The following is a 14,602-nucleotide window of genomic DNA, read 5'->3' on the forward strand; positions in this document are numbered from 1 at the left end:
AAGAAAATTTTCCTTTCTTCTCCTCTCCTCTTCCATAGGTCTACTTGTATGACCCCACTCCTTAGGGTTGCCAACCTCCCGGTACCAGCTGGAGATCTCCCGCTATTACAACTGATCTCCAGCCGATAGAGATCAGTTCCCCTGGAGAAAATGGCCGCTTTGGCAATTGGACTCTATGGCATTGAAGCCCCTCCCCAAGCCCTGCCCTCTTCAGGCTCCGCCCAAAAAACCTCCCACAGGTGGCGAAGAGGGACCTGGTAACCCTACGCATTAACAGCCCATTCCTGAAAAGTCGGCGTGCGGAGTCGGCGGGGAAGAGGCGCAGCGGTGCCTCTTCCTAAGCCGATTCACACATGCCACGGGAACAAAAAAAGCCGTTTTGCGGCTTTTTTTTGTTTTTAATGGGGCCAAAAGCCCCATTGAAAACAGCGAGGCTGCACCTGCTAAATAGCTAAATAGCAGGCGAAGCACTGCCGTTCCTGCCGAAGGCGTAACTGGCCGGAGCGGGATAGGAGACCACCTAACAGGTGGCTCCTCCCCCTGGCCCGCCCCCGGAATGCCCCCCCCGGCGCCGGAGTGGCCTCTCTACGGCATTGCCGGTGCCACAGAGAGGCCGCTTTGGCAGAGGGGCGAGGTGCGGTCCCGCAGCACTCGCTCGCCGGTGGGACTGGACTCGCCGCCAGCGTAAGTACGTGTAATCACACGATTACACATACTGACGCTGGCAGCGAGGTCACGCCGCCTACTAAAAAGTTTCGGCCCAATTCTGAGGAATGGGCTGTAAGTGTGAAATCTGATATTTATCTAGCTGAGTTTTGATTCTGTTCCCTTCAGGTTCCTAGTCCTTATGACTGAATCTGAAAATATGTGTACAGTGCCGAAAACCTCATCAACTAGCAATGGTGCTACAAATCCAGAGCCTTGCGAGTTTCTTTCCCCACCTCCCACTCTCTTTCACTTCTCTTGTGAGCAACCATTCTTTTCCAAAGGAGAAAAATGAGGCACGTTTGCCAAGCCTTGACAATACCACATAACAGGACTCAGGAGGACTTTCGGAGCTCTGCGTCTCTCCGCAACCCTTCGTCATCACTAGGGGTAACAGGAAACACGAAACAAAGCCAGAAGATTTTGCAGAATTGTGCTACCTGCTCCAAAACAGGCTTTACCATGGTAAGCAGCATAGCTTTTTTCTTCTCAGAAGAAAATGCAGACTCACATGAACACTTTCCCTTCCAACAACACAGATATGCAAGCCACTGCTTCTTACCTTCCCCTTCGGCTTGTCTGTAGGGATTGTACTTGGGTTTGGGGGCCACCACAGGAGCAAACTTCTTGGGTGTCTGCTGAGTAGATACGGAGAGGCTGGGGGTCCCAAAGGCATGGGTGGTCTCCATCCGTGCAGTCACATGACCGACAGGCTCGCTGGAGTTCTTGGGGGGCAGCCATGACGGGTGAGACATCACTCAGGTGTACGGAAAGAGATCTGCAAATATATAGAAAGAGATATATGTTGTCGTTAAAGGGTGCTCAGTCACAGGCATGAAAAGTGCAAACAGAGAAAGGGGAGGAAGGGGAATACCAGGGTGGAAGGGATATAGAGATTGCCCTGACACTATATGGAGAGTTAATTGAATCACTTAGGCCTTTCCTGATCAAGAGCAGTAGAATATCAAATGGAGGAGGGCAATTTAAGAACAAATGGTTTGATAGAGAATGCTCAAATATGGGGGGAAACCCCCAACTCAGACATGATATTAGGGTATATAAGCAAAAACAAGCAAACCGTTTACCCAAATCTTTCTTTAAGTTCTGTAATAAATATAAACGTCTGCTCAAAGAGAAAAAAACTTGCCTCAATGCAAGAATCTTGGCAAGAGCTTTAACTCAGGAAGATATGATGAGGTTCTCATGCATACTTGCAGTTTGAGAAAGGAGGGTCCACCGTGAGTTAGAGTCCCACATATCTAAAGACTAATAGGAAGAACACTTTTCTAAATTGTTTAATGATAAAGCCTACGAAGATAGTGTTGTTAAATGCCCCGTGATAATCCCGTTAACCAAATCACCTCGGTGGCCCCCTGTATCTGTTAGTGAAATAAAATACCTATTTTCTAGGATGAATATAAAGCCCCAGGTGAAAACTTTATCCCCCCTGGTTTGCTTCAGCGTTTTTTGGGACTGGTGGGCACCTGTTTTAGCCACCTTGCTCACTCATATAGACAGGTCTGGTAGGTTCCCTCAAGAACGGACCTCCTCTATTGTGGCCCCGATTTATAAGAAGGAGGAACGTACCAACCCAGCTAACTATAGACCAATAAGCTTCCCAGATGTAATAGGAAAGCTCTATGCAAGACATCTCCTACTGAAGCTACAGACATGGGTATTTGAAAATCACACAAAGGGAGGGAAACCTCCCAGTGCCCCCCAACAGATTTACTCTTCAAGAAATGTATTTGTGTTACTGAAATTTCAAATTATGCCATTCCAATGTTTAGAAGGCCAAACCACACAATATCTTCCACTTTTTTGGGGGTGGGTGGAGTATAAACATTTAAATATATTAATGCAGGGGTCCTATTGTGGAAGGACAACAAACGCACATTGTGAGGACCACTGTTCTTTGTTGCAAGGAGCCTTCTGCTGACAGATGTATTAGCAGAAGACTCCTTGGGCCAGAGGAAATAGCCACCGGTTAGAGCTGCCAGGTCCCTCTTCGCCACCGGCGGGAGGTTTTTGGGGTGGAGCCTGAGGATGGTGGGGTTTGGGGAGGGACTTCAATGCCATCGAGTCTTCTGCTAATGCATCTGTCAGCAGAAGGCTCCTTGTGACAGAGGACAGGGGTCTTCACAATGTGCGTTCGTTGTGCTTCCACAAGAGGAGCCCACGGTTTCTTTCATGTCCTCGTCCTTTACGTTCTGAAGCAATGGGGGAAAAAACCTTTCACACTGAAAAGGGATCTGTCTGGTGCAGAGGATGCCGCCAAAACTGCATCTGTAAACCCTAGTGGCAAGTTACGTTCCTCCAATGTGCGGCGACTGGATTTCCAGTCACGCTCCAGACTTGAGGGAAACGTTTGCCAAGGTTAATTTGGTGAATCGTACAAACGTTGCCTGACTTATTGATTCTGGTCCATTCTTGTGAATCTGTGGGGAAAGTTTATTGATTTCAGTTCTGTGAACTCCAGACATGCTACACAACACTTTTCCTTTCAAAGATTATTGACTTTTTAAATATTATTCATGCTATATGAATGCCCATGATAAAACGCTCTGTGTGGAAGCAGAAAGAGCCAAAAATGCATTTTGATAAAGGGTCTCTCTCAGGACAACGAGGAAGACACACCCAGAAACACGGGCAGGGGGTCATTCCCATCAGAAGGCAGAAATGTTACTTATAATCCATAAGGGACACCCATTTAATTGGAATGGACTGGAGAATACATGTTATGTGGCCCCAATTAAATACAACAATAAAAGAGGGTAGCATCTTGGTCACAAACCTTTACGATTCATCATCATTACTGTTATTATTTATAAACCTCTGAGGGTGTAAATGCAAGCAGAAGTACATGACTTATTTTTTTGGGGGGGGCAGAAACGTAGAGTTGGAAAGGACCTCATGGGGTCATCTGGTCCAACCCCCTGCACAATGCAGGAAACTCACAAGAGTCTCCCCCACCACACACACACACACCCAGTGATCCCTGCTCCATGCCCAGAAGATGGCAAAAAAATAAATAAAATAAAAATAAAACACCTCCAGCATCCCTGGCAATTCTGGCCTGGAGGAAAGTTGCTTCCTGACCCCAAAGTGGCAATCGGCATTTCCCTGGGCATGTAAGAAGGGGCCACAAGAGCCAAACCCTGATGCAATCCTTCCTGCCCTCCCTCTCATGATCTGCGTGAGTTCACAGAAACAGCATTGCTGACAAATGGCCATCTAGCCTCTGCTTAAAAACCTCCAAAGTAGGAGAGACCACCATCTCTCGAGGAAGCCTGCTCCACTGAAGAACCGCTCTGTCAGAAAGTTTTTCCTAATGTGTAGCCAGAAACTTTTTTGATTTAATTTCAACCCGTTGGTTCTGGTGTGACCTTCTGGGGCAAGAAACTGTCTGATCCAAATCCCAATCTTAACCTGAATGCTGATCACTCCAGCCTTGTATAAAGCCCTGATGGATAAGTAGAATCATCGAGTTGGAAGGGACCACCAGGGTCATCAAGTCCAACCCCCTGCACAATGCAGGAAATTCACAACTACCTCCCCCCTCCACACCCCTAGTGACTAGAAGATGGCTAAGATGCCCTCCCTCTCACCACCTGCCTAAGGTCACAGAATCAGCATTGCTGTCAGATGGCCATCTAACCTCTTCTTAAAAACCTCCAGGGAAAGAGAGCTTACCACCTCCCGAGGAAGCCTGTTCCACTGAGGAACCGTAGTTCAAGTCACTCGTTGAAAAATACTTTAAAAAAATACAAAAAACTCTGTCAGGTGCCACTCAGACACTTGAGGCAACACACAGTCAATCAGAAACAAAATCAGTGAAAACCCACAAGAGAAAGGGGGCAATAAACCACAGGATTTCTATACATAATCAATTATATATATCTCCAAAATGCCAGCTGGATGAGATGGACCACTGAGATAGACCAGCAGACTCTACTTATGTTTTTATGCTCTAGAGGTGACAAGTTTTCATGCCAGGCTCCCGCTGTCCAGTGTCTCACGTTCTTCCTTACTAAGACCTGTAAGAAGTTGCGGTGCCAACTAGCCTGGCCAGACATGCTGCCCTTACTAAGCCCCTGAAATTTAGCTTTTCATAGAATCATAGAGCTGGAAGGGACCACCAGGATCATCTAGTCCAACCCCCTACATAATGCAGGAAATTCACAACGGCCTCCCCACTGCACCCACAGTGACCCCTGCTCCACACCCAGAAGATGACCTCTCCAAAAAAACCCTCCAGGATCCCTGACCAATCTGGCTTGGAGGAAAATTGCTTCCTGACCCCAGAGTGGTGATCAGCATTACGCTGGGCATACAAGAAAGGGCCACGAGAGCCAAACACTGACACAACCCTTCCTGCCCTCCCTCTCGCGATCTGCCTAAGTTCACAGAATCAGCATTGCTGATTTAAGCAGAGACTAAATGACAATCTAGTCTCTGCTTAAAAACTTCCAAAGAAGGAGAGCCCACCACCTCCTGAGGAAGCCTGTTTCACTGAGGAGCCGTTCAAACTGTCAACAGAGCAAAGAGGCCACCTTGGAAGACCACTGGAAGACCACTGGAACAGAATCTCTTGGTGGCCTGTCCAACTGGCCCCCTCCTTGCAAAGAAGAAGCAGAAGAAGCAGAAGCAGAAGAAAAGTTGGTTTTTATATGCTGACTTTCTCACTTAAGGGAGAATCGAACCGGCTTACAATCACCTTCCCCTCCCCACAACAGACACCCTATGAGGTAGATGGGGCTGAGAGAGTGTGACTAGCCCAAGGTCACCCAGCTGGCTTCATGTGGAGGAGTGGGAAAACAAATCCAGTTCACCAGATTATCCTCCGTCGCTCATGTGGAGGAGTGGGGAATCAAACCCGGTTCTCCAGATCAGTCTACTGCTCTAAACCACCTCTCTTAACCACTACACCACGCTGGCTCTCTTTAACTATCTGCAATCAATGGCGGTGGAGAGCAATTTCAACAGCACGCAACCCCCTCCCAACCAAGTCCAAGTCTCGCCTAAGATTGGAGAAGGCCGGCTGGAAATTTCCTCCCATTCGCTGGGGAATATTCATGGATCGAAGGCACCAGCAAATGCTCTTAATAACCATCTATGGAAGTTCATGGTTGAGAAACCAACGGCGATATTACCAGTTTCGCCCCAAGCTTCTATCCTAGGCCTTTATTGAGAAAATGGATTTAAATTGCCACGTCGAAAAGCTAACAGATAATTTTAGATAATTTGTGCATGTAATTGAAGGTTCTTCTCAAACCAGGAAGGCAGGCATTTCCATAAGGTTAAGGGACCTGCTGTTTCGGTATTGCTGGAGCAGGGTCCTCCCCCACCGCCCCCCGTTGGGGAAGGTGTGGGGGGTATGGATGTGAAAAAGACCAAGTTCAAAACTCCACTTGACCCTGAAGCTCAGGGAAAGAGTTCGCTGGGAAATTCCTGGAGATTTTGGAGGTGAAGCTTGAAGAGGACAGGGTTTGGGGAGAGAAGGGAGCTCAACTGGTTATAATGCCATAGAATCAACCCTCCAAAGTAGCCATTTTCTACCGGTAACTGATCTGTGTCATCCGGAGATCAGTTATTAAGTCTGGGAGATCTCCATGCCCCACAGAGAGGATGGCAGCTCTAGGGCCTGGCAGAGAAGAACCACAAAGTTTCTTTCAAGTTCGTTTTTCTCTCTAAAATGCACCCACAGCTTATACACATGTTGTTGATTCAGTACTCACAAGCAGGTCAATGTGTGTGGACAGAGGTCACAACCAGGGTGTTTGTGCCTCCTCCCCCTCTACTAGGGTTGCCAACCTCCAGGTGGTTAGTACAGGAGCGAAACATACAACAAGGTGCAAAAGTACAAACTTTATGTGCTACAAAGATTCCTATAAGTTACAAGGTGTCTAAACATACATGACACCAACCATAAAGACAAACGTAGTGGCTATATACAACAATAAATATGTACAAAATCATGGAATAAAGTTGCTCTCTCGTAAGAATGTCTTTCTCTAATTATATAGCCTCCAAATGTGAGGAATCCTAAAAAGGAGAAGAGACTTGATAATGAGGAGACGATCGTTTCGAGTTCCAAAGAACAATTCTTCATCAGTCCTTCCTGTATATTATACAAAAATTGCACATTCTATATTCGTTCATGCAGTTACAAGATCTAAAGACAAAACCAATAAAAATTATACTCACACAAAATCTCTTGTACAATCGTATATACAAATCCCGTTCCAGGTAAAGTTTCAAGTCACAAGTTTGATTCACCTCCCCAACGGGGTAAAAGTCTACAACGTCCCAAGCAGGGTAAGGCTTAAAGTGTAGCGTTCATAAATTTCTAACACATACCGGTAGCTAACTAAATATACAACTGGTGAGGACCATACAAAATTAAATCAAAGCACCTGTAGAGAAGCGTTAGCAGCTGGCTAGCAAGGATCAACCCCACTTAAAGGGACATGGACATTTTATTATAAGAAACAGGAATAGTCGTTTTCTAAGTTCAAACAGTGAGGTGTGATGGTATTCCGAATATGGATAAAATATGATTCTTTCTGCCTCAATAACTGCTTTAGGTGCTTTGATTTAATTTTGTATGGTCCTTACCCTGCTTGGGACGTTGTCGACTTTTACCCCATTGGGGAGGTGAATCAAACTTGGCAACTTGAAACTTTACCTGGAACGGGATTTGTATATACGATTGTACAAGAGATTTTGTGTGGGTATAATTTTTATTGGTATTGTCTTTAGAACTTGTAACTGCATGAATGAATATAGAATGTGCAATTTTTGTATAAGATACAGGAAGGACTGATGAAGAATTGTTCTTTGGAACTCGAAACGATCGTCTCCTCATCGTCAAGTCTCTTCTCCTTTTTAGGATTCCTCACGTTTGGAGGCTATATAATTAGAGAAAGACATTCTTACGAGAGAGCAACTTTATTCCATGATTTTGTACATATTTATTGTTGTATATAGCCACTACGTTTGTCTTTATGGTTGGTGTCATGTATGTTTAGACACCTTGTAACTTATAGGAATCTTTGTAGCACATAAAGTTTGTACTTTTGCAACTTGTTGCACGTTTCACTCCTGTACTAAGTTCCTTATCCTTTGATATTGGTACAGTGGTGCCTTTTTCCCCCCAACCTCCAGGTGGTGGCTGGAGATCTCCTGCTATTACAACTGACGATGCAACACACAGCTAAACTGTGGCACTCCTGCCCCAGGGTGTGGCGGTGGCTGCCAACTTGGAAGGCTTGAAGAGGGGAGTGGACATGTTCATGGAGGAGAGGGCCATTCATGGCTACCAGTCAAAATGAATTTAGGTCATGATGCATACCTATTCTCTCCATGATCAGAGGTGCATGGCTATTATATTAGGTGCTGTGGAACACAGGCAGGACAATGCTGCTGCTGCAGTCGTCTTGTTTGTGGGCTTCCTAGAGGCACCTGGTTGGCCACTGTATGAACAGACTGCTGGACTTGATGGGCCTGGGTCTGATCCAGCAGGGCTTTTATTATGTTCTTATATTCATACCTATTCTTTCCAGGATCAGAGGAGCATGCCTATTATCTTAGGTGCTGAGGAACACAGGCAGGATGGTGCTGCTGCAGTCGTCTTGTTTGTGGGCTTCCTGGAGGCACCTAGTTGGCCACTGTGTGAACAGACTGCTGGGCTTGATGGGCCTGGGTCTGATCCAGCGGGGCTTTCCTTATGTTCATATGTTCCTTTCCCTGGGGCTTGCAAAAGAAAAAGCCTGCAAGAGGGCTGAAAATCAGAAATGAAATCGGCAGCTGCAGCAGCACTCCTGGGTTCGCCCAGCACATCAGATCCGCTGGCAGCCAATCTCTCTCCATATTTCTTTGGTTTTATCAGCATGTGCCCCTCATTAGGTCCTTCAGTTGCCTTTGATGGTTCTGCTAAGCAGATGTGAGAGCTTACTTAGTTGCAGATCTGTCTTGTTATGCCATCTCTTGCTCAAACAGATGGTGGCTCTTTTCTTCTTCTTCAAGTAAGCCGTGTTCGTGTAATGATGAAACCTTCTGCGAAGCCCTCCTTACAGATACCACATGAAAAAGGAACAAGGCGCGAGCAAAGGAGGGGCCGGCGTCTCAACTAGAGGGGAGGGGGTCTTCTGTTCCAGCCAGATTTAAACACTACACAACAGAAGCAATACCTCCTCGACAATGAATGTCACCAAGAAAACTTTGAAAGAGATCACTTGCCAGAGAGCAACCTTGCTAGAACACAGCTGCCTTGCAGGTTAGGATGGCCAAGGAAACAACAAGGTTCTCTGCTAGCTGCAGACGATTGCCATATTTGATCCGTCTTCTCAGGGCTGGACCAAACATGTACGTTCATCCATTTGCTGACTGCAACATCAAGGGATGACTTGCAAGTGCAAATTTATTTCTTTACATATGAATATGTAAAGTCACAGATCAAACAAGGCAGCTGCAGCATCCATATACCTGCTGCCAGCTCAAATGCAGTATTATTCATCTTCCTCAGCGTGGTGTAGTGGTTAAGAGCGGTGGTTTGGAGTGGCGGACTCTGATCTGGAGAACAGGGTTTGATTCCCCACTCTTCCGCATGAGCGGCGGAGGCTAATCTGGTGAACTGGATTTGTTTTCCCACTCCTACACACGAAGCCAGCTGGGTGACCTTGGGTAAGTCATTCTCTCTCAGCCTCACCTACCTCACCGGGTGTCTGTTGTGGGGAAGGGAAGGGAAGGTGATTGTAAGCCGGGTTGAGTCTCCCTTAAATGGTAGAGAAAGTCAGCGTATAAAAACCAAGTCTTCGTCTTCTTCTCCTCCTCCTCCTCAATGGCACCAGGTATCTGAAGAAGGGAGCTTTGACTCTTGAAAGTCATACCCTGAAAACCTTGCTGGTCTCTAAGGTGCTCCTGGACTGAAATCTAAGTAAAGACAATTTTCCTGAGGCATTTCACTGTTCTCCGTTTGTTTTCCTCTGCTGTTTTGGTAGCTTGGATTTGTTGAATTTCTTGTCGCCGGTTTGCTCATTTTGTCATTTCAGCTTGCACAGCGGGGTGGTTCTTTACTGATAAGTTTGAACTGACAGATGCTTTGAGCAACTTTAAAAGTGGAATAGAAGACATTATGATTTAAAAAAAACAAACCTTGGGTGTGCAAGAAACAAACACTGGTTGCTGGCTATGGATTCACCATATACTTATTAACCTTCATGCCAATCCCACCATTAAAGGATCAAAAGACTTCTCACTCCCAATAAAACCAGTGCGCCTTCCCTCCCATGTGTAACTAGGGTTGCCAACCTCCAGGTAGGGCCTGGAGAGCTCCCAGAATTACAGCTGATCTCCAGTCTACAGAAATTATTTCCTCTGGAGCAAATGGCTGCCTTGGAAGGTGGACTGTATGGCGTTATATCCTACTGAGGAGACCTCAGGAATCTCCAGGAATTTCCCAGCCCAGAGTAGGCAACCTTAAAGCATGACAAGACACCAGTTCCTAGACTCCTTCTGTTTCTCTCTACTTTCCGTGCTGAGAAAGTGGAGCAAACGGATTCAGTTTCTAGAAGGGCAAGCCAAAGCAGAAATGAAAGGCACGCCTTAGGAGGAAGAGAATGCAGGTTGGAAAGCAAAACCCTGGGTGGGGAACTCTATCCTTGGATGGGAAAAAGTCACTGTGGTTTCAAGAGTCCTTACACTTGGGGAAGTGGTCCAGAGTAGTGCTGTGAACTTTCGCTTAATGCAGAAATATCAAAGTGAGACTTAGATATGAAACCCAGTATGGGGAAGAAGAGTGACGGAGACCAGGACCATTTAATGACAAATCCAAAACTGGAAGCCGCCAGATCCCCCAGTATTTCACCAGAGTGGGCATTTCAGATAAACTCAACGAAAGTGAACACGTTTTCCCTCTTGGGAGACACATTGTTTAAATGAATTTAAATTAATGTAATGCATGTATTTATTTATTTGGGGGTTTACAAACCTCTGGTAAACTCAACTGAGTTCTCAAAGTGAAGAGCAGCATCAAATATCTCCCACCGTGGCCACACCATAAGAACAGAGAAACAACGGGGCTACCACAGGAATGGGGAGATATTTCTACAACTCTGGAGGAACCCCAAAATTTGGAAAAAAACACCTGAAAACAAAAAAATCTAATTAAGACCCCCTAAAACCACCCAAGAATTCTGAATGAGATCTCTCAAGACTCTGTTACAACACTGCAGCCTCTATTTTGGGGTTGGTAGGCAACCCTATCCCTAAATCTGGATAGTTCAGGCCAACTCAATCTCGTCAGATTTTGGAAGCTAAGCAGGGTCAGTGCTGGTTAGTACTTGGATGGGAGACTACCAAGGAAGGGCAGTGTTGCGACTAGGGTTGCCAACGTCCAGGTAGTAGCTGGAGATCTCCCGCTATTACAACTGATCTCCAGCTCTATGGCATTGAAGTCCCTCCCCTCCCCAAACCCCACTCTCCTCAGGCTCCACCCCAAAAACCTCCAGGTATTTCCCAACCTGGAAGAAAAAGAAAATGAGGCTGTGGCTCAGTGGTAGAGCACCTGCTTGGCGTGCAGAAGGCCCCAGGTTCAGTCCCTGGCATCTCCATTTAAAGGGGCCAGGCAAGTAGGTGATGTGAAAGACCCCTGCCTGAGACCCTGGAGAGCCGCTGCTGGTCTGAGTAGACAATACTGACTTTGATGGACCGAGGGTTTGATTCAGTATATGGCAGCTTCATGTGTTCATGTGTTGAACAGCCGACCAAAACTGTAACAGAGAGGTCTTTTCTGTTAAGAACATAAGAAAGGCCCTGCTGGATCAGACCTAGGCCCATCTAGCCAAGCAGTCTGTTCACCCAGTGGCCAACCAGGTGCCTCTAGGAAGCCCACAAACAAGACAACTGCAGCAGCACCATCCTGCCTGTGTTCCACAGCACCTTTTCCACCATCCGACCTCTGTGTCTCATGTGCTAATTCTTTGTTTCTAAGCCAGTTCATCTGCATTCCATAACTGCTGTTATCCGAGCAGGATGGCTCGGGACAGCTCCTTTTGATCGACTCAAGCCAGAGCCCTGACAGAGCCCTGACAAGCCCTAATGGTGGAGGTTTTTAACAGCGCAGCCTACATATAACATAATGCCTGTGATGTTGCATATAATCTTTAAAATCTTTCACTTGGAACCCCACTTAGCTCTTTACAACCCTACAGACTGGCATTGAAAAGAAAGATATTTGCAACCACCTGTCCAAGAACATCAGAAGAGCCCTGCTGGATCAGACCAGTGAGGGTCCATCTAGTCCAGCATCCTGCCTCACACAGAGGCCAACCAGTTCCTCTGGAGGGCCAGCAACAGGGCATCGAGGCCGAGGCCTTCATAAGAACATCAGAAGATGGATCAGACCAGTGAGGGTCCCTCTAGTCCAGCATCCTGCTATTAAAATATGCAGAGCTTTACTAGAGAATGATTGTTAGAATATTTTACAATTTTATCAATTTTAATATGATAATTTTAGCCAGGGGTTGCTTTTATTGTCTTTACACCTTTATATGTACGGGCAGTCTGTGATTCTGCGGTGCAAAACTATTGTGTCTGGAAATTTTGATGTGTTGGCATGTGATTGGTCAGTCGACTGTATTAATAAACTTGACTTGAATCCAGCATCCTACCCCACACAGGGGCCAACCAGTGAGGGGCCACACAGTCCAGCATCCTGCTTGGCACAGAGGTCAACCAGTTCCTCTGGAGGTCCAACAACAGGGCATAGAGGCCGAGGTTCCCCTGATGTTGCCTCCTGGCCCTGGGATTCAAGGGTTGACTGCCTCTGAACATGGAGGTTCCCTCTATTCACCTGCCTGAAGGGTCGTAGTTAATCATGGTCAAGAAGGGTAGAGTGGAAAGAGGAAAATGTCCATGCTGGACTTTGACCGCTCCCCGTTTCTTCATCCTCTCCCTGCATAGGACTTGTGTTCAGCTGAAGACAGACATCATAAAAAAGAGTCTTCTCAGAACATTTTTCTGCCAACGGCAGAGTTCCACGCCCTCTCCAGCTTCATGCTTCATGGTTCAGCCATCATTATCCCTCTCCGCCTCCCCCAACTCCATTTCTTTGTTTTGATTACATCAGCGAGGTGTAGCGGTGAAGAGCAGTGGCTTGGAGTGGTGGACTCTGATCTGGAGAACCAGGTTTGATTCCCCACTCCTCCACATGAGGGGCGGAGGCTAATCTGGCGAACCGGGTTGGTTTCCCCACCCTTACACATGAAGCCAGCTGGGTGACCTTGGGCTAGCCATACTCTCTCAGCCCCACCTACCTCACAGGGGGTCTGTTGTGGGGAAGGGAAGGTGATTGTAAGCCAGTTTGATCCTTAAGTGGGAGAGAAAGTCGGCATATAAAAACCAACTCTTCTTCTTCTTCTTAGCTTACTTATAGCCCACTTTGCTAGGTTTTAGAGGGTCGTTCTCGTTGACGGCCCAGATGCTAGCCAATCAGCACTCTGCTTCAAAACCGCAGAATTGTTTTTGGGGTTTTTTGGCACTTGTCCATGGAAAGAAGGAGGTCCTTTGGTACTAAACAGTGGTGAGGGTGCAGCACTAGCAGCTCTAACCATCTAAAAAAACATGACATCTCCTGTACAAACCCTTTTGATCATCTTGGTAGGTCTCCAAAAGCTTACAAGTTCCTCCCAGAACTCTAATGCTCAAAACAGGACTCCGTGCCTTCCGAGGAGAGGAGCTCTGTCCCTTCCCGACATGCAATTACAGGCTTTTGTTAAGTCAACCTCTTCTACAGTGCAATGGCAGAAGGCAAAGGACGTGGGCAGGGGGAGACAGCCTCGCGCCAAAAGCGACTGCCAGCCAAAGGGAGACCGAAAGGCTACAAGGGAATGAATAGATTTCAAAGCAGAGGCTTAAACTGAGGGCAGTTTGTGAAGCTAACAGCTCGGCTTCCCCCGGCTTTCAAAGGAACATGAGCTTTTGAAGGCTCTCGGCGAGGATTCTCGGTTCCTACTAAGCCGCCACAAATCGTTTGGGGGAGAAAAATCAAACCAAGCAGCAAAACCACCTCTCCTAATACGGATAAAAAAGAAGCGTGCGCTCACACTTCTGCCAGGAAAAGCATTTGCCTTGCCAAATTGCAAAACGAGTTGTTGTAGGGAGTTTTTAAAAATATATATTATTCCTTTTTTTTTTTTTTGGCCATCTGCTACTGCTTTTAGAGTAGAAAATGCAACTGCAAATCACATTTTTGTTGTGTGTGTGTGTGTCCCCCCCCCCCCGCCCCAGTTCTATAGATAGTGCCGGGCTCTAGAAGCTGAGCAGCCAGCAAACCAAAGAGCAGCTCCCAGCAGAAAGAGCGTCTCTCTCACACACACTGAATAATGCACTTCCAACCTACTTTCAGTGCATTTTGCAACTGGCATTTCATTGTGTGAAATGCCAGAATCCACAGGCAAACTATTGCTAACGTGCATCAAATGTGGACTGAAAGCAAATTATACAGTGTATGTGAAAGTGCAGATTCTTGCAGGAGGATCGATTCAAAGGCAGAGTCGGTTAAAGGCTGGGGTGGGGCCCCCCAACATGGTGCCTGCCAATAATACCTTCCCTGGTGCCCGCCAAGTGTTTTTAGAAAGCAGGTGGGGCCAGGTGGGGCATTTGCCCAGGGATTACATAAGAACATAAGGAAGGCCCTGCTGGATCAGACCCAGGCCCATCAAGTCCAGCAGCACTCTGTTCACATAGTGGCCAACCAGGTGCCTCTAGGAAGCCCACAAGCAAGACGACTATAGCAGCACCATCCTGCCTGTCTTCCATAACACCTAATGTAATAGGCATGCTCCTCTGGTACTGGAGAGAATAGGTAAGCATCATGGCTAGTATACATTTTGAC

General features: G+C 46.7%; 1 protein-coding gene across 1 annotated transcript in view; it reads right to left on the minus strand.

Annotated features, from left to right (window-relative positions):
• The window catches only part of LPP (LIM domain containing preferred translocation partner in lipoma), a 242,359-nt gene that overhangs the window by 152,864 nt on the left and 74,893 nt on the right, over nt 1-14,602 (minus strand). The window contains exon 2 of the mRNA XM_056849722.1: nt 1,268-1,483. Within this exon, the coding sequence (XP_056705700.1) occupies nt 1,268-1,460 (193 nt within the window). The 5' untranslated portion in view covers nt 1,461-1,483. The remainder of the gene's footprint in view (nt 1-1,267; nt 1,484-14,602) is intronic.

The sequence above is a fragment of the Euleptes europaea genome, chromosome 5 (genome assembly GCF_029931775.1).
Source record: "Euleptes europaea isolate rEulEur1 chromosome 5, rEulEur1.hap1, whole genome shotgun sequence".
Classification (NCBI taxonomy): Eukaryota; Metazoa; Chordata; class Lepidosauria; order Squamata; family Sphaerodactylidae; genus Euleptes; species Euleptes europaea.